The sequence below is a fragment of the Uranotaenia lowii genome, chromosome 2 (assembly GCF_029784155.1).
Source record: "Uranotaenia lowii strain MFRU-FL chromosome 2, ASM2978415v1, whole genome shotgun sequence".
NCBI lineage: Eukaryota > Metazoa > Arthropoda > Insecta > Diptera > Culicidae > Uranotaenia > Uranotaenia lowii.
The window spans coordinates 395,632,958-395,652,363 of NC_073692.1; the positions used below are offsets into that span (position 1 = coordinate 395,632,958).

At 37.1% G+C, this 19,406-nt stretch overlaps 1 protein-coding gene across 1 annotated transcript; it reads left to right on the forward strand.

Moving 5' to 3' along the window:
- The first annotated feature begins 6,050 nt into the window (after positions 1–6,050).
- On the forward strand, positions 6,051–13,446 carry LOC129743301 (uncharacterized). Its single transcript, XM_055735287.1, has 3 exons — positions 6,051–6,215; positions 7,087–9,682; positions 10,980–13,446. The coding sequence occupies exons 2-3, from the start codon at positions 7,212–7,214 to the stop codon at positions 13,444–13,446; spliced, it is 4,938 nt and encodes a 1,645-aa protein (XP_055591262.1). The 5' UTR covers positions 6,051–6,215; positions 7,087–7,211.
- The last annotated feature ends 5,960 nt before the right edge of the window (positions 13,447–19,406 follow it).

Below are 19,406 nucleotides of genomic sequence, written 5' to 3' on the forward strand. Positions count from 1 at the left end.
CATCCAGGCGACCCACAATGTACCTTGTGAATATGATGTGATACCTACACACATTTTGCTATCCATCAGGCAGCGACCGAACATTTATCGTCATCCCTTTTTACAATCTGGATGAAGTTATCTTTCCCCCTTAAAAGAAAAAAAAATTAGAGTGGGAACTTACAAATTTACCTATCCGCAGAAAACGCAATCTGATTTGAGAATTTGACGATTGAAAAAAAACTTCCATTTGTCCATTAAAAATGTGAAAATCGAAAAAAAGTTGAAGCCACAGATTTGAAAATCTAACATTGAAGTTATTTCGAAAGAAAAACAAACTTTGTCAAAAAACAAAACTGACAAAAATGACAAAAATGACAAAAATGATAAAAATGACAAAAATGACAAAAATGACAAAAATGACAAAAATGACAAAAATGACAAAAATGACAAAAATGACAAAAATGACAAAAATGACAAAAATGACAAAAATGACAAAAATGACAAAAATGACAAAAATGACAAAAATGACAAAAATGACAAAAATGACAAAAATGACAAAAATGACAAAAATGACAAAAATGACAAAAATGACAAAAATGACAAAAATGACAAAAATGACAAAAATGACAAAAATGACAAAAATGACAAAAATGACAAAAATGACAAAAATGACAAAAATGACAAAAATGACAAAAATGACAAAAATGACAAAAATGACAAAAATGACAAAAATGACAAAAATGACAAAAATGACAAAAATGACAAAAATGACAAAAATGACAAAAATGACAAAAATGACAAAAATGACAAAAATGACAAAAATGACAAAAATGACAAAAATGACAAAAATGACAAAAATGACAAAAATGACAAAAATGACAAAAATGACAAAAATGACAAAAATGACAAAAATGACAAAAATGACAAAAATGACAAAAATGACAAAAATGACAAAAATGACAAAAATGACAAAAATGACAAAAATGACAAAAATGACAAAAATGACAAAAATGACAAAAATGACAAAAATGACAAAAATGACAAAAATGACAAAAATGACAAAAATGACAAAAATGACAAAAATCACAAAAATCACAAAAATCACAAAAATCACAAAAATGACAAAAATGACAAAAATGACAAAAATGACAAAAATAAAAAAAAATGACAAAAATGACAAAAATGACAAAAATGACAAAAATGACAAAAATGACAAAAATGACAAAAATGACAAAAATGACAAAAATGACAAAAATGACAAAAATGACAAAAATGACAAAAATGACAAAAATGACAAAAATGACAAAAATGACAAAAATGACAAAAATGACAAAAATGACAAAAATGACAAAAATGACAAAAATGACAAAAATGACAAAAATGACAAAAATGACAAAAATGACAAAAATGACAAAAATGACAAAAATGACAAAAATCACAAAAATCACAAAAATGACAAAAATGACAAAAATGACAAAAATGACAAAAATGACAAAAATGACAAAAATGACAAAAATGACAAAAATGACAAAAATGACAAAAATGACAAAAATGACAAAAATGACAAAAATGACAAAAATGACAAAAATGACAAAAATGACAAAAATGACAAATATGATAAAAATGACAAAAATGACAAAAATGACAAAAATGACAAAAATGACAAAACGGATTTAAACTGAATAAAATGGCCTTATGTTATCAACAATAAATATAATAGATTCAACTATAATTTTATCAACAATAAATATAATAGATTCAACTATAATTTTATCAACAATAAATATAATAGATTCAACTATAATGGGATGATTGATCAACTATAAACATAATAGATTCAACTACATGTGTATATTTTCATTTAGGCATTCAGCTATAAATATAATAGATTCAACTAAAAACTGTTTATTGACCTTCTGCAATCAATCATGAATACAATAGATTCAACTATAATGGTGTCATTGATTTAACGTTAAACTTGATAGATTAAACTTAAATTGTATGATGGATTCTACGCATTCTTCTAAAGATATAGTATATTCAAACACTGGTTGATGTTTTCATATTTAGGAATCTTTCTGCGGGGGAATTTCTTATCATTTTTTGACCCTCTAGGTCTACCCTAAGGTTGCCAGAATTTTTTTCACTACCATCCGGGCCTAGCAATTCCGGGCATTTTTTCAAAAAAACCTGGCAAAATCCGGGCATGGATTTCAATTTTTCAAATCCAAAAACCGGGCAAAAACCGGGCAAAATTTAGGTGTTATTATATATAAAAGCAAAGAAAAAATGCAAAAAACATCGAAATTAATATTTTATTATTGTAATGGCAGACTTCCAACAACTTTTTGGATCACTTAAATATTTAAAGGTTTCTAAAAGTAAATCAGCGAAATTATTTGAAACAACCGTTGAAAATTTCCATACCGATAATCGATTTTACTGAAACGTACTCAAAAACTTTGATTTTTTTGGTTTCTTTATAAAGAATGTTAAAAATCCGGGCAATATCCGGACTTTTTTCACGATATCCGGGCAACCGGGCCGGACCGGACTTTCTCGAAATTTTGCATCAAATATCCGGGCAAACCCGGATAAAACCGGGCAATCTGGCAAGCTTAGTCTACCCCCGCCAGGTGCAACAGCTTTTAATCCTGCATCCTAATCTGTGCAGCTGCTCACGGTACGGAAGCAGCAAAATTAAAAAAATAAAAACAATGTTTTGGGCAAGGCCAGCAACAGCAGACAATTAAAGGGAAGCAAAAGCTCCGATAGCTCCGGGGTGATTATTGATAGTGTTTTCCGATTTTCAGGATCATGGCGGTGACAAAAAATCACATAGGCAGAACCGAAACGATGACCATCTTCAAGCTGCTGATCATCATCAAAATATTCGTCTTGTTTGATCGAGGCAGCTACCAAAACAATTAAAAATGTGGGAAAGTGAAAATGTGATTTTATAAGTTTTTAAATTGTATGATATAATAAAATTCTTCTTCTGAAAAAATATTGCAGTAGCGTTAAATATTTACAAGGCAAATCTACAATATACATAGTTTGCCGTATTAAATAAATTATATTTAAAAATATAATTGAATCCATCATATCTATAGTTAAATCAACTATAACCTTAGAGTTGAATGTACTTTACTAATTGTTAAATGCAGAAGATCAATCCTACATTTATAGTTGTGTCTATTTTATATATTGTTGAATGCATAAAACGAATCATACACATACATAATCCATAATATATTTACTGTTAAAAATTAAGAAAAACATTGAACAATTTTTAGGAGCATGTAAAAAAACCATGGAAAACACAAACATGTTCTATGATACCTTTATAGGCCATTTATGTATGTTTGTTCAGATGTACAAATTAAGCACTTAGGAAAGTCGATTTCCATTTCTCTTGAGCACCTCCTGGCCCATGTACGTATTAACATTCTACGACAGGAGACAACCTGGCATATGACATAATTGCTGGTCGAGTGTCGAAGTAATTTGGGTGGCACTAATATCTGATTGAAACTTATCGTTCGTCGATAATTCGAAAATACTTGCAAGCTCAATGCACATGATGTATTTTGAAATGAGTCATACTATCGACGTCAGCCCGTGAAACAAGGTAAAGTTCCAGACGACTGATCTGAACCCACAAATGCATTTCTCATTAGTATATCACGTTTCTAGATTATTTCCGCACAATGGTTGTGTCAACTTTACTCTCGAGTAAACGTTTCTGTTAAGGCTAGATTTGATTACTAAGAACGGAAATTTTCCTAGCGGCACAGTCTTGCTTGCATGAGTACGTCATTTGTGTCGGAGACGTCTTTATGGCTCTTAATTTAATCTCCCATTTAGCTCCAATTAGCGATGTTGAATTCATAATGTTGCAGAAATTGACGATAACGATTGCTGACTAACCTGAAGCAGTTGATACCCGATGATGACGCGTTGTGGGGAGTTTCTTCCGCGCCGCTCAAATCATTTCATGATGCTAACTAACTTCTACCTTGCTGGTGCTAATTATTGTGTGTGATAGATCGGAAACGTTATTCTTGACAAGGGCTGCGATTTAACTGTGGGCAGCAAAGCTATCTCAGATGTTCGTTATCTGCATATGGCTTAGTCGTGACCACTAATCATAGCTTGATGCTAACAGAGAAATATACAGTTGTTTCCATTATTCGGAAGTTGCAGTTGGAACTTTTTTTCCTGACTGCCAGGGAAAACCTTCAACCACCAGGTGCTAATTGAATGAACTTTACCGTGTATAGACGATTCATAAACTGTATAGTTGGTAGTTACTAAACTCATTAGATAGCAACAGCAGCAGACGTGGGTTTGACAGAACGACTTGCCGACCATCAGAAAGGATTAGTAGAAAGGCAAACACATTCTCCAGCTAGTCCTTATTTTTTTCTTCGTTCTAGTCGATTGGAAGCGATTCATGAAAATCAAAAACCAAACGACCAAAACCTGGACGGGAAAGATAAGCAAGGGTTGTCCTCTGGAAGTGTTCAATCAGATGGAATTAGCCAGAAGTTGATCCTTCTTTAGTAAGCCGGTCATCACTGGTCGGTTTATCGTGGGTGGCACCCAAAGGAACGTTAGGGGATGATGATTTCTGTGCCAGTTTTATGGTGAGGTTAAATTTAGGGGTTGTCAAAATTTTCTTACACAAAAATATTTTTTTTGAAATTCATCTTTTTCACAACCTTTGAATAGAAAAGTCTGTGATTAAATTAAAAAAAAATGTATGTATCTCTTCCCATAAAAAAGTTAGCAACCTTCCCTACTCGGTGAAACCTTAGTAGGATTCGAGAATGACGAAAGCAACAACGACAGGACAATCCTCTTTTGACTGAAGTGTGCAGTAGCAGCTGAAGATGGGTAGTTATATGAAGCTACACCTCCATACTATACATGGTGTTGGCAAAAATATCCAATCGTGTACATAAGCCATGGCAAAATGGGTTTCCTTTGCTTTGCCACTTGCTTATTAGTTGTTTGTGTGGGCAATTGGAGAATCGATTTTTTGCTCATCAGCTGTGGCAGGTTATTTGAAGTTAAAAAAAAGCTTGCAATCAAGAGGAGAGATCACGAATAATTTTCCATGAGTAATTGATCCAAATTTCGAAAACTTTTTAAATAATCAAAACAAAAAAAATCTACAATTCGACTATGAGTGAAGACGACTATATGCACCTGAAATACTCAAGTTAAAATCTAACATACGTCAAGAATCAACCGATTGCAACCATTTTAATGTATTAGAAAGCAAAAAAAAAAAAATATATGCAATTCTCATCTAAAAATTACATTATACTGATGGATTTTACTAAATTTTATTTATTTATTTATTTTTTTTAATTTCTCGCGTTGATGTTTTTCCAATATATACCTTAAGTGTCGAAATTTCTACCACTTTGTTCCAACACGAGTGAACTTGGCCTAAGTTCACCAGGCGCGGTCATAGAGCTGGCTTTCTGGAACATCCAGGCTAGACTTTTCAACGAAAAGTTTCTGGTTGGAAACCTGCCAGGTGCCCGTGAAAAAGCTAGTTTTGCTGTCCTACGCGAAATTTTTCAAAAAACCGTAATTTGTTCATTTTCACCGTAAGCGGTTTTTTTTGCAGAAATAAAAAGTCACACATGTTTATTAGACAGCTAGATGAACTAGTAAAAACAATTTTTCGTCACTTCCCAATCGAAGTATTTTTTGCGCTCGATAAAACCTCTAATATTCCCTACCTTCATGGAATGAGTCATCTTCACTTCATGAATAGTGAAAATAAGAATAAATTAGCACACTTTTAGATCCTCTTGGACTCCTAAAAAGATTTACCATATAAATTTTAATCGAACAGTTGATATCCAGCTGTTTTTGAGTCTCCCACTGCGATATTACTGAATTTTTCGTGATCCTGTGTGAATAAATAAAAAAAGTGATGATACAGTCCACATTTCTTACAGTGCACTTTGTGCCATAATTTTGCTATAACATATACACCATCTACACACATACTTTTGTTACCAAGTCAGTTGAAATAGAACTCTCGTTAAGATCACACGCACGTCTTTTTACTCGTCACCAAACCATCCGAAAATCCATTATCCAAACCAGTGCATTTATCCTAAATCTACATTATTTTGGTCCGTTCGATTCCGGATTTGGATAAATCGTGTTTTAAGCAGATTTCCGAGCGAATTTAGTGATGGTTTTCGGTGATTTTAGTCGTAAAAGTTCTTGAACCGCGTGTGAATTTGTGCTCCGCCATTTCTTGCATCATTCGGTGACCGTTGCGCAAAGCAGCCGAACAAAGTGTAGTTGTGTTAGTGAGTCGCCGTTTGGCCGAAGAAAACCGAATCGGTAGTTCGATGCTATCCGATCACAACACAAACGTCTGTGAATTGTGTCTTGTCGCCGATTGGCCGAGAACAAAGAAGAACGAAAAAAGCCGGTTGCTACTGAATGATGCAAGTGAATGCGTGTGTGTGAACATTGTCGTCGTTTGACCATGGACAATTGAATCGTCGCCGATTGGCCGAAGGCTGATGTCATGCTGAAGCAACTAGCAACGCGACCTACAACGCAACGTTCACACGACTAACCAGCTCTCATTTGATCTCCATGGAAATCGCGCAGACCTGTCATACTGGTCGCTTTGTAACGCGCGACCAATCTGATGCCAATGTGTTTTGTAGCGCGACTAGTAGGAAATCTAATAGGAATATTGTTTTTTCTCGATTTGAAGCAGTGATTCCGGGTTTTAAGCACAATAGTACGAAGATCTGTCCGAACTTGTGATAATAAACTAAAAAATATCTTAATCGGCGAGAAAATTTTCATGAATTCTTAGTTCCGGCAAAAAAACAAGGAATTTTGTCTGGTCAAATTTCGGCATTCTTGCAATCCGGGTCGTGATTTGATGAGTTTTTGATGGCTCCCGAAAGAAAGGAGACAATTCAAAGCATTATCAGATGTAGAGAAGTGATGATTTGTAGGGAATTTCAAAGTGACCGGTCGCGCCAGCATGACATACCAATGCGTTGCAACGCAATCTTATTGGAACGTTGCGTTGCGTTGCGTTGCTAGTTGTTTCAGCATGACATCAGCCGAAGAAGCAAAGCACAAAGGAAGAACAGAAAAACCTATTGTTGGATGAATGTATGCATAAGTGGGGGAAATATCCTTTGTGAAACTCTTGCAAGTGAACCCCAATGAGTGAGAAAAGGAAAACAAATAGTGAGAAAAAACGAGATAGTGATACTCCCAAGCCAGTTATTGAAAACATACAACCACGACAGCTGGTTGAGTGTAGCGAAGAAAATTTTGGAGAAGTGGAATTTGGTTCAAATAGCAGTGTGTTAGTGCCAGCGCAAGCCGCAGAAAAACGAAGCATGAAGAAGCAACTGCTGCTATTAATGGATCGCCGTGATCGCATAGTTCGGAAATTGCTGCGCGTGCAGGATTCAATCGAAAATGAGGCAGAACCAAACATCCATCGTCTCAATCTGCATCTCGAAACAGTTCGTCGTTGCTACGATGATTTCGAATCCACACATGAAGCCATTTTTGGCCAAGTACCGGCAGAAGAAAAAGATGACGTAGAATCGGAATATACTAATTTTGAGAACTTGCACGACGGACTTTATGTACGATTGCAGACGATGATAGCCGACATGAAGAATGCTCCCGTTATGAATCCTGCCGCCCTTGAATTTCAGCCCAAGCCACAGCCAATTAATCCGATTGCTCACCTCCAGGTTCCGCTCCCTACATTCGATGGTAAGCTAGAAAATTGGTTTTCTTTTAAATGCATGTTCCAAACAATCATGAATCGCTACCCGAATGAATCCCCTGCAATCAAGTTGTATCACCTCAAAAATTCCTTGATCGGTGGTGCAGCTGGGAAGATTGATCAAGATGTGATCAATAACAATGATTATGAATCGGCATGGCGTCTGCTGGAAGACGCATATGAGGATGAACGACTCATTATCGACACCCACATCGACGCTTTATTGGAATTGCCAAAATTAGCCAAAGAAAACGGTGATGAGTTGCGCAAGTTAGTAGAAGCACTAACGAAACATGTCGATGCTTTAAAAAATCGGAATCTCCCTGTGGAGGGACTATCGGAAATGATGCTGATTAATGTTGTTGGCAAATGTATGGATCGAGAAACGAGGAAACTTTGGGAATCTTCGATGAAAAGTGGATCATTGCCGAGCTACCAGCAATTAGTCGAATTCCTGAAGGAACGGAGCCGAGTTTTGCAGAAACTTCAAGGTCAAGCTCAACAGCCAACCAACACATCAGCATCAAGGAGCAAGCAAGCAAAAGTGTTTGTGCAATCGACGAGCGAAGCATGTCCTTGCTGTAAAGGTGAGTCATCCATTTATAAATGTCTCTCGTTTAAGAAACTATCAGCAAAGGAACGATTCGAGAGAGTAAAGAAGGCGGGTCTTTGCTTTAATTGTCTGCGTAAAGGCCACCGCACAGCTCGATGCAAAACGGATCAATGTTGCAAAAGTTGTGGTAAGCCACATCACACTCTCTTGCATTTGAGCGAAAGTACGTCAACGCAATTTGATAACTCTCCGAATCCAAGCACATTCACTCACCAATACAACAAGAAACACGATGGAACAGCTGACACGCAAATTGTTAACTGCTGCACGCAAACTCAAGCAACTGCTGAACAGATTTTTCTCTCGACTGCTGTAGTATTGGTTGCCGGTGCTGGCAACAGGAAATTCGAATGCAGAGCTTTGCTTGATTGCTGCTCCGAGGCAAATTTGATAACCGAGAATTTAGCTGCAAAATTGAATATCACACCCACCGATTTGAATCCACCGATTACAATCTGCGGATTGAATGGCATGAAGACGATGTCATGCAAGACTGTTCGGACGAATGTTTCGTCGCGATATCGAGCCTTTTCTGCCAGTCTGGATTTTTTAATCACCCCTTCGATAACTGAGCTGCCTACAGGTAAAGTAGACATTAATTCTTGGAACTTTCCTCGAGATTTTGAACTCGCCGATCCTTCTTTTAACGTTCCACGCGAGGTGGACATGATAATCGGCGTAGAAGTTTTCTATGACGTTCTGAAGAAAGGACGAATGAAAATCGGTAGCAACCTTCCTACTCTCGCTGAAACTGTGTTCGGCTGGGTTGTTAGCGGTTCAGCAAAGACAACAAATAAACGATCCTCGCAGCGTGTTTGCCAAGTGAACACCACCCATGACGATGTTAATCGAACGCTTATGAAGTTTTGGGAGCTCGAAAATTGTTGTAACTCTTCTACTATGACTGCGGTGGAACGCGCCGTAGAAAAGCATTTTGAAGAAACGCACCGTCGTTCATCTGATGGCCGTTTTATCGTGCGCATGCCTTTTAATGTTCTCAGGAGTCAACTAGGCGATTCCTTTGAAACTGCCAAGCAAAGATTCAACAAGCTTATGGTGAGTCTTTCTAGAAATCCTGCCAAGCGGGAACAATACGAGAATTTCATGAACGAATATCTGGCCTTCGGCCACATGAAGGAAGTTAATGACAGTCCCAAGGAATGTTACTTCCTACCGCACCATGCGGTCTTTAAGGAATCAAGTTCCACCACGAAGATTCGAGTCGTGTTCGACGCTTCGGCGGCGTCGTCAACAGGCATTTCGCTGAATGACACCCCGCATAATCAATTACAATATATAGAGAATATTCTATATTGTCTCTAAACGTTATCGTTTATTGTAAAGTGAACAGTATATGTACAATAACACAGACCATATTAACAATCTGTATTATGATTATCTGTTAAAGTACCATATGGGGAAAGGGCTGTTAAGCATGTTTACCATTCAAAAAGAGCGATTTTTTCGAACAAATATTTCATGCTACATTATTGGATACGGTTAAAATATCATCCACTTTTGGCGAGCAAAACAATCTACCTGAATGTTCTAGCTACGTTGGAATACAAAATCATAGATTTCATCAACTTCAATGGATATAGTTTGCTTATAGTAGTTTGTAGTAAAAATAACGCTCAATCATACGTTCCGCATATTGTAAAATATTTTTAAAAAGAGCTTCCCTGTACCATAACCAATATAGTTCCAATTCTTTCCCACAAAAAATAAAATAAAATTAAAAAATTTAAATGTTGAGATTTTTATTTTTTATTTCTGATATTATACATGGATTATACAATCTTACCTATTTGTGCAGATCTGCATTGTTCAGCCTTTCAGTAGATTTTTTTTCCGCTCTCCGCTCAGCAGAGATCTTTGTTTCTGTAATTTCATTAGTTTTATTTAATCTCACTAGTTTTTATCGATAATATAATATAGTTTTACTTACTTTTCGCGTTCTGTGTGTTTTTCTCAGCGTGATTCTTTTTTTTCGGAGCCATTTTGAACACAGTTTTCAGTTCCGAACCTGGCGTGGGGTTGCCGACACAAATTTTAACGAAGTGAAGTGAAAATTAGCAGATGCTGAACCCAAGAGCGAAAAAATGCATAAGCTCACAACTACATCTTAAAATAACAATATTAGTTATTATCCGCAAGAGGTGAAATGATAACGACTTGTCTAACTCATACAATGTTGTCAATGTTGTTTTTTTTTTTAATTTAATGTCTAATGCTAAGAAAATATAAGGAAACTTTGTCGTACACTGTTAGAGTCCTGGATAAGGTCCAGAGACAATATTCAAAGGTTGCAAATTTTTATTCTCTTATTATACTATACTTACTAAATCATATATCATATTGTCACTGTCACTGATACGATCCTGTCATAATTTATTGAGGTAATAAAATTTTGAACATGTATAATGAAATGATACTTGGAAGATATTTCATACTGGTACTGCTACCAATATATTAAGTTAATAGTTAGTACTATATCCCCAACTGTTTTTAATTATGCGGGACCCAATTGGTCGGCCCAACGGTGCAAAATGATTTAGTCACTATCATTTTAAGATTCTGCATTCATCAGGTGGTTCTGACAGCCGATATTCCCAAGATGTACCGTCAAGTTCAGATCCATGAAGACGATAGACGATTTCAGCGTATCTTATGGCTCAAAGAGAAGGGTGAAATGTCTACTTTCGAATTATCGACGGTCACATATGGTTGCTCAAGTGCGCCCTATTTGGCAACACGATCGCTAATCCAGTTGGCATCTGATGAATCAGAAACATTCCCGCTCGCGGCGGAAGTAATTCGAAAAGACAGCTACATAGATGATTTCATTACGGGTGGCAAAACAATTGCTGACGTAATTGAAATATACAAGCAGCTCAACGGAATTCTCGAGAAAGGTGGTTTTGGTGTCCACAAGTTCTGCTCCAACAGCGAAGAAGTTTTAAAAATGATTCCCGCAGAACTTCAAGAAAAGCAGATGGATTTTGAAGGATCGGACATCAACAACACAATCAAGACACTTGGACTGATATGGAATCCGAGTGAAGACTACTTCGTGTTCAACGTACCACCGCTAGACAGCAGCATCAAACCGACGAAGCGCATAGTTTTGGCCGAAATTGGACGTCTCTTCGACCCACTGGGATTTTTAGGTCCAGTGGTGACTTTGGCGAAACTAACTATGCAAGAACTATGGCGATTGAAAATGGATTGGGAAGATGAACTTCCACAAGAGCAACTGGACATCTGGAAATCGTTCCGGCAACAATTGTGTTCAGTGAAGAATATTCGGAAGCAACGATGTGTTATTCCTGGAAAAGTAAAAAGTGTTGAACTACACGGGTATTGTGACGCCTCTAAGGTCGCTTACGGTGCCTGCCTGTATGTTCGAAGTTTAACTGAAAATGAAGAAATCGAAGTACGTTTGATCTGCAGTAAATCCCGTGTCGCACCACTCAAGCCTATGACCATCCCTCGACTGGAACTCTGCGGAGCCCTCTTGTTGGCTCAACTTACAAAGAAGGTGAAAGAAGCTCTCAACATTAAATTCGACAGTGTTACGCTTTGGTCAGACTCACAAATCGTTCTGAGTTGGCTGAAGAAAAGTACATTAACGTTAAATGAATTTGTATGCAATCGAGTGGCTACTATCGTAGAGTTTACTCACGATTACGAATGGAGATTTGTACGATCCCAATGCAATCCAGCAGATTCTTTATCCCGTGGAGAGTTTCCAGAGCAACTTTTGGAGAACGAGCAGTGGTGGACAGGCCCAGTAGCACTACACAAAATGGAATCGATTGAAGAACCCACTTTTGAGATTCTTGCAATTGAAAGTCTGCCCGAAATACGAAAGGTGAAACACACGCTGATAATGGCTCCAAAGCAACAACCATTTGATTTGTCACGTCTAAGCAACTTTAACCGATTGAACCGAGCGTGGGGATACGTGTTGAGGTTTATTGCCAACAAATGCACCAAGATGAAGAATTATGAGCCACTTACAGCAGAAGAGCTTTCCAGAGCATCCCGCATAATTTGCAGATTAGTTCAGAATCAAGCATTCGGCGATCTTAAAAAGTATTTGTCATCAGGTTCTATGAAACGAATCAACTATTCAAGTTTGGCACCATTTATCGACGAAGACGGATTGATTCGAGTTGGAGGTAGATTGAAATATTCTGACATTCCTTATGACGGTAAGCATCAAATCCTTATGCCAGAAAAGCATCCTATAACGGAAATGATAGTTCGTCATTTGCACGAGAAGCACTTCCATGTCGGGCACAGTGGCCTGCTCTCGTTCGTGCGCCAGTCTTTCTGGCCAATCAAAGCTAAGTCAGTCATCAAGAAAGTCATTGGAAGATGCTATCGCTGTTTTAAATGTAAACCTCCACAACCGCAGCAATACATGGGCAATTTACCAAGCTATCGTGTCACGCCAGCCCCACCTTTCAGTCGTACAGGTGTCGATTTTGCTGGTCCGTTTGTTCTCAGGGAAGGAGGACGAAAGCCGAAGTACTACAACTCCTACGTCGCAGTATTCGTATGTATGACAACCAAGGCACTGCACTTCGAGCTCGTGACAGATATGCGGACGGAAACTTTTATCGCTGCGCTTCAACGCTTTAATGGTCGTCGTGGTTTTCCGTGTGATATGTACTCGGATAACGGAACAACGTTTGTGGGAGCGAACCACGAACTTGCAGCCTTGCGGAAATTATTTGAAGATCAACTCCACCAAAGAAAATTGAAGGACTACTGTAGTTCTGAAGGCGTAACATGGCATTTTATTCCGCCAAGAAGTCCTCACTTTGGAGGCATCTGGGAGGCTGGAGTAAAATCGATGAAATATCTGATGAAACGTGTTGTTGGCGAAACGCGTTTAACCTACGAAGAAATGTATACATTCCTGGTCCAAGCAGAGGCAATCCTCAATTCACGTCCGTTATCGCCGTATTCGGATAATCCTAACGATTTTTGCGCTTTGACTCCATCACATTTTTTGACTGGACGATCCTAAAAGGCACTACCGGAACCAAGTTACGACGATCTCAAGGTTGGAAGACTATCAAGGTGGCAGCACATTCAAATGATGCGTGACCATTTTTGGAAAAAGTGGTCAGCCGACTACTTGCATACTCTCCAGACACGTCAGAAATGGAAGGGCCGTGTGTTGAAAATCCATGAAGGCGCATTGGTTCTTCTACGAGACGAAAACATCCCACCACAACAATGGAAATTAGGTCGAATCATCTTAACGCATCCTGGCAAAGACGGCATCGTCAGGGTGGTAACAGTTCGTACAGCCAAAGGTGAATACCAGCGTGCTGTAACCAAGGTTTGCCTGCTTCCTGATGTTGACTCTGACGACTCAACGGGGGGAGTATGAATAAATAAAAAAAGTGATGATACAGTCCACATTTCTTACAGTGCACTTTGTGCCATAATTTTGCTATAACATATACACCATCTACACACATACTTTTGTTACCAAGTCAGTTGAAATAGAACTCTCGTTAAGATCACACGCACGTCTTTTTACTCGTCACCAAACCATCCGAAAATCCATTATCCAAACCAGTGCATTTATCCTAAATCTACACTGTGCAACAAATTTTTTCAATGACCTTCTGTATTGGACGACATCTCAAAAACAGCTTGACAGAACGTCACAAAAATGAAAATGTAAACGTTACACTGATAGGTAGCTTCACTGAAAATTTCATCAATTTTTCATTCATGCATGCATTTTTTCGAATACACTCCTTACATCCTTAAATAAAACAATCTGCAAATCTAAAATATTCAAGAAAAAGTTGATATAAAAATAACATGAAGGAACAGTATTTTTGGTGCCTAACTGATTATGGATTTGTCAAATTTTGTTTATTACTTCTAGTTAGCATAAATTGAGAACTTAGGCTCACAAAATTGTATTGGGCTCACCTCTCTCTTCCTATGTACCTTTCACTGAAAGGAGGATGATGTGTCAGATAATCATAGAATCATACCAAAATGATTTTCCATGTTAAGTTTTGTCCATTGCTCGGATTTTGTAAAAAAAAAGTTAAATGTAAGCTTTACTCTTCCCTTGAGTCTCTAGTTATGCATAAACTTGAAAGGAAGTACCATCTCAAACAATTATTAGAACACTAGCTGATTTTACCCGGCCTTGCTCGGGTTCACATAAAATATAAATCAAAATAAATCGTTTAACTTTTCCGAATTTTGGAAACTTTGTATTCATCATAATAGAAAAATTTGGCACATGTTTGGCCATGTTAGCTTTGTAAGTTTGGTTAGTTGTTGGGAATATTTACTGCATTTTTCATTTCCATATCATTAAAAAACAAATAGCTATTAGGTTTGTATAAATAGAAATTAAGAATAATTTCCCAAGAATGGTTATTCATCCCATCACGAAAAATATTTTAACCCCACATTTTTTTTAATGGAAGCTTTAATAGATTTTGCCTCATATTTTTTATCTTTAAATTATAACAATGTTTTAATATCTTTTCCATGTGTTATCTTATTGAAATTCAGTTGTTTAAGCTACGACCCCTTTTGAGGATCCCACTTTTCAAAATGGATTATTTCCCCGTAGAATTGTGTATTCAAGTTTTATTAACAGTAGAACCCCACTTATCCGAGGTCGTCGGGGAAAGGACCACATCAGATTACACGAAATATGTACATTGAAAATCTAATCCCTGGTATTGCATATCATCCAGGCGCATAGCTCGGTAAAGACATGGTTTTTGTTATGCTATTTAATCGACGTTTTTCGCAAATTAAAACTTAAAACTCGCCCTAAACAACAATTTAATTGCATAACAATATATAACAGTGATAAAATACAACTTTACATGGATTTTGTATGAAAATGATGGCTCGGATTACGCGGAAACTCAGATTATCGAAGCTCGGATAAGCGTGGTTCTACTGTACTTAGAAATTTCTAAAAAGACTTCCTCTGAAACCTTGTTTAAGACTCACTCTGCAAGTTTTCAATTGAATGTGTGTTTCTATTCACTGTTTTATGATAAGTTTTTCTAAGATACTGAAAGTTCAATTTATCTCGGACAGGGGCATTTTATAATGTTATGATGAAGGTTTTATTTCAATTCTTTCGCAATACTAAATGTGCAGTACTAAACGGTTTTCATTTTCTTAATTGAATGATATAATGACCAACAATAATTCAAAAGTTATAAATTTACCAAATTAAATTGTATCAAACTGAAAACTTCAGATTCTATTACTAAAAATTTCATGCGTTGGATTTGGTTTTAAATGTTTCCAGAAAATGCTCGTTGAATCGTTAGTTAATTCCTACACGGCTATCAAAGCGTTGAAATCGCAGCCTTCAGCTTTTAAACAGCTCTGAGTATAAACAATTTTCCTTTTTCTATGAGAAATTAAAAAAAATATATACTGGTTGGAAAATTAGTTTTCAGCACTCAGTTCAAAAAGTTATTCAGCTGAAGAAGTCAATACATTTTGAATATGAATCATTGCATCCATACTCCCACAGTGTATGTTCTTGTAGACTTTTAACGCCTCCCAGCGGCGGTAGGGACCACTTGGAAAACCATATCAATTCTAGTCAGTATATTCCTAACAGGCTAGTTATATTTTTCAATGCAAAGTGTAGGCTCATTATTGCATCCAAATATCTCGTACCGGTACCACTTTTTTTCTAACAGTTTTTTTAAATCTTAAATGTCATTCATCCAAGAACCACGTGCTTGTGCCCGTGCTACGAACAGTAGAAAGAAATAATCCGCCAAAATTTTCCCTTTCAAATCTTCAATGCTCAGCAAGCATTGATTTGCTATCCAGTACACGTGAACTCTGGATGGTCGTTTCTAACGCCCAGCCCATGGGGGTGGTGAAAACAACCCCGCCAAAGGAAACGAAAATCGGTCGACAAAATGGTGCCATGACTTTTGGTTCGTGGAAGAAAAAACGATAGTTGTATGGGAGGGTCCCTTTTCTTAGGTGGGAGGGGCTCAAAACTATTACTAAAACCTTACCATGGTCCAAACACATAACTGTACCAAATTTCAGGTTGATCGGTTAAGCGGTGTGGATTTGTATAAGGTGCATACAAACAAACAAACATATATAGTCCAACTCATCTTTATATATATTAGATTAGATAGATTAGATTAGATTAGATTAGATAGATGTCACGTTCCCAAATATCCACCCATGCTAAATTTGATTCCATTTGCTTGATTAGTTTTTAAGTTATGTAAAAAAATTAAAAAAAGGGCCCCTCCCCCTTTCTATCTCCCTACTGGAAAGAGGGAGGGGTCTCAAATAATCGTAGACATATTTTTCGTATCCAAACACCTTCCCATGCCATATTTGGCTCCATTTGCTTTATTAGTTTTTGAGTTATGTAAAAAAATATGAAAGAGGCCCCTCCCCCTTTCAAATGTAAAGAGGAAGGGGTCTCAAATAATCACTGAACTATTTTTCGTATCAAATTTGGTTCCAATATCTTGATTAGTTTTCGAGTTATATGAAAAATTGTAAGGTAGCCCCCCGCCCCCCTTCCTATCACCCAACTGAGTGGAGGGAGGGGCACCTAATATTCATTGAAATATTCCCCGTTCCCAAATACCACCCCATGCCAAATTTAATACCATTTGCTTGATTGGCTCTCGAGTTATGCAAAAAATTGTATTTTGTTGGGAAGGCCCCTCCCCCCTTCCTGTTAGGGGGAGGGGTCCCAAACCATTATAGGAACCTTTCCCGGCCTCCAGTACCCCCATCTGCCAAGTTTCACGTAAATCGGTTCAGTAGTTTTTGAGTCTATAGGGAACAGACAGAAAGACAGACAGACAGACAGACAGACAGACAGACAGAAATTCATTTTTATATATATAGATACTATTCTTTAAAACAATTTGGATCAATTGCAATTAAAAACAAATTTTGCGGAGTCAGAGCGGATTTTCTACTCAATATCTGAAACAGGATTTTTACTTAACATTTTTAATTACAACTGTGTAGATGGAATACATTTAAACATATTTCGTTCTGTAAATTCTTAACACACAATCCTCTTTTTTGATTTATTGTTGCTGAATTTAGAAGAAATTTTATATTTGATTTCGGTTTTGCAGTTCCTGTTTCTATACGGTCAACCATTATATGAATTATTGATGTGATGGATTTTAAACGGAATAAAATCAAGTCGGGTCAAAAATTTGAAACTATGATTCTTGGATTCTAATAATATAATTATTTTTTCCTAATTTTCTAATCTAATTATAAATTAGATTAGTTATCACCCTAATCACACCCCCTCCCCACCATAGGACTGCGCATGAAGTGAACAGGAAAAGAAAGAGAAGATTAACATGGTAAAAGTACCCGATCTTGATCACAAGGTGTGCATATATAGGAGGTGTTATCGTATATCAAATTCCCATTCAGCCATTTTGGCTTTTTAGGCTATGCAACTGCGGAACTCATAGCGTTTGTTTACCAACAAATGGTTGACAAGTTTCTTCAAAATATCAACCTTCGTGAATATCTTTGAAGTTTTTACTTGCTCAGTGTCAAGTGGGAATACGTTTACTCAAAAGAACTTCGAATTACTTCAAGAAAAAGCCAATTAATTATTCACTGTTCTGATTCGGTACCCGTGCCTGTTATTGGCTTTTTCAAGGCTCCGTTTGTTGATTCTCGCAGAGTGAAATAGCTTTTAAGTAAAAAATGACAGTTGACACATTCCGTAACACAAGGTCACTAACAGAAAGCAAAAAAGTCCAAATTATCCAAACCGAAACATTGGCAATTCAATGCACGTAATGATTTCTTTTGTGTTTTCTATAGCTTTAACAACTTCCGATGTAAACAGTATTTAATTATTCAATTTTAGATTTCATTATTCAATTTTAGTAATTTATATCTATTTTAATGTGACTTCAAACGTAGAAGTTCAATGAAAATATAATTTTCTATATTTCTACGATATACATGTACTTCAGGAAACGATGAACTTTGCTTTGAAAAAAAAAGCGGATCACCCATTATTTCTGTACCTTCATCAAACGAAAAGACCCCATCGAATAACAACAGTATAAAAATATACGAAAAGGACCAACCCGGACTCCTGAAACCCGGAAAGAAAAGTTCACGTAATCGGGAAATGGCACACAGGAAAGAAAAGCGCCGCTCCGAGGAGGAAGCTACGAAAATGTTCGAGTGTCCTTCCTTCAGCTTTGTCGTTCTTGATACTTTTAACGTTCGTTCGCTTCATCTGGTGCTTTTCCCGTGCATCATTTACTTTCATGGGTTTGAAGCTTCCGCCCCGGGAAAAGAAGAAAATCCTAAGGCCTATACACACGGCTGGACGGGTTTTGTCGTGTCCTTCTTTGTCACAATGTACAGGAAATGGAGCCAAGAAAAGGGTCCTCGAAGCTTGATGGGTCCTTTTCATGTATAAAAGAGAAATTCTTAGCTTTCTGGAAATTTGCATTTTTAAATATGTTTTATGTGCGCTACGTACACCCCGGCTAGGAATAGCTGCTGCCGTTAATCCCACGCTCGAATCTACATCCGCACACACATTTACACACACACTCACACAAATCTTACCATGAAGGGAAAGTTTCCAGGATAGCTTTTCCATCCCCCGGTTTTTGCCTTTCTGAAAACGAGCTGAACTTTCTGATGCTGATGATGATGATGCTGGCAAAATGCAACACTTGCACTTGCACGTTGTTACGTAATGGATGGGGTTTCTCGAAGTCGAGGTGCAAGCTCACACATTCCAAAAGTTATGTGAATGCTGAGCCAGGACCCCACTCACTCTCACTCTAGGGATAAAATTCTGACTTAGCGCGGACAAAGTTTATAATTTACATATTCATTCTTAAATCAAATTTCTGTGCAAAGTTCATTTGAGCGTTTATTGTCGAACTGCACACATGGCAACTGGCAACATTTCGAGGCAGG

Bases quoted from the DNA above. Each gene is read 5' to 3' on its own strand.
- LOC129743301 (XM_055735287.1), top strand. From the start codon at position 7,212: ATGAGTGAGAAAAGGAAAACAAATAGTGAGAAAAAACGAGATAGTGAT. The intron at 9,683-10,979 runs GCATAATCAATT...TATCATTTTAAG, and splicing joins ATTTCGCTGAATGACACCCC to ATTCTGCATTCATCAGGTGG.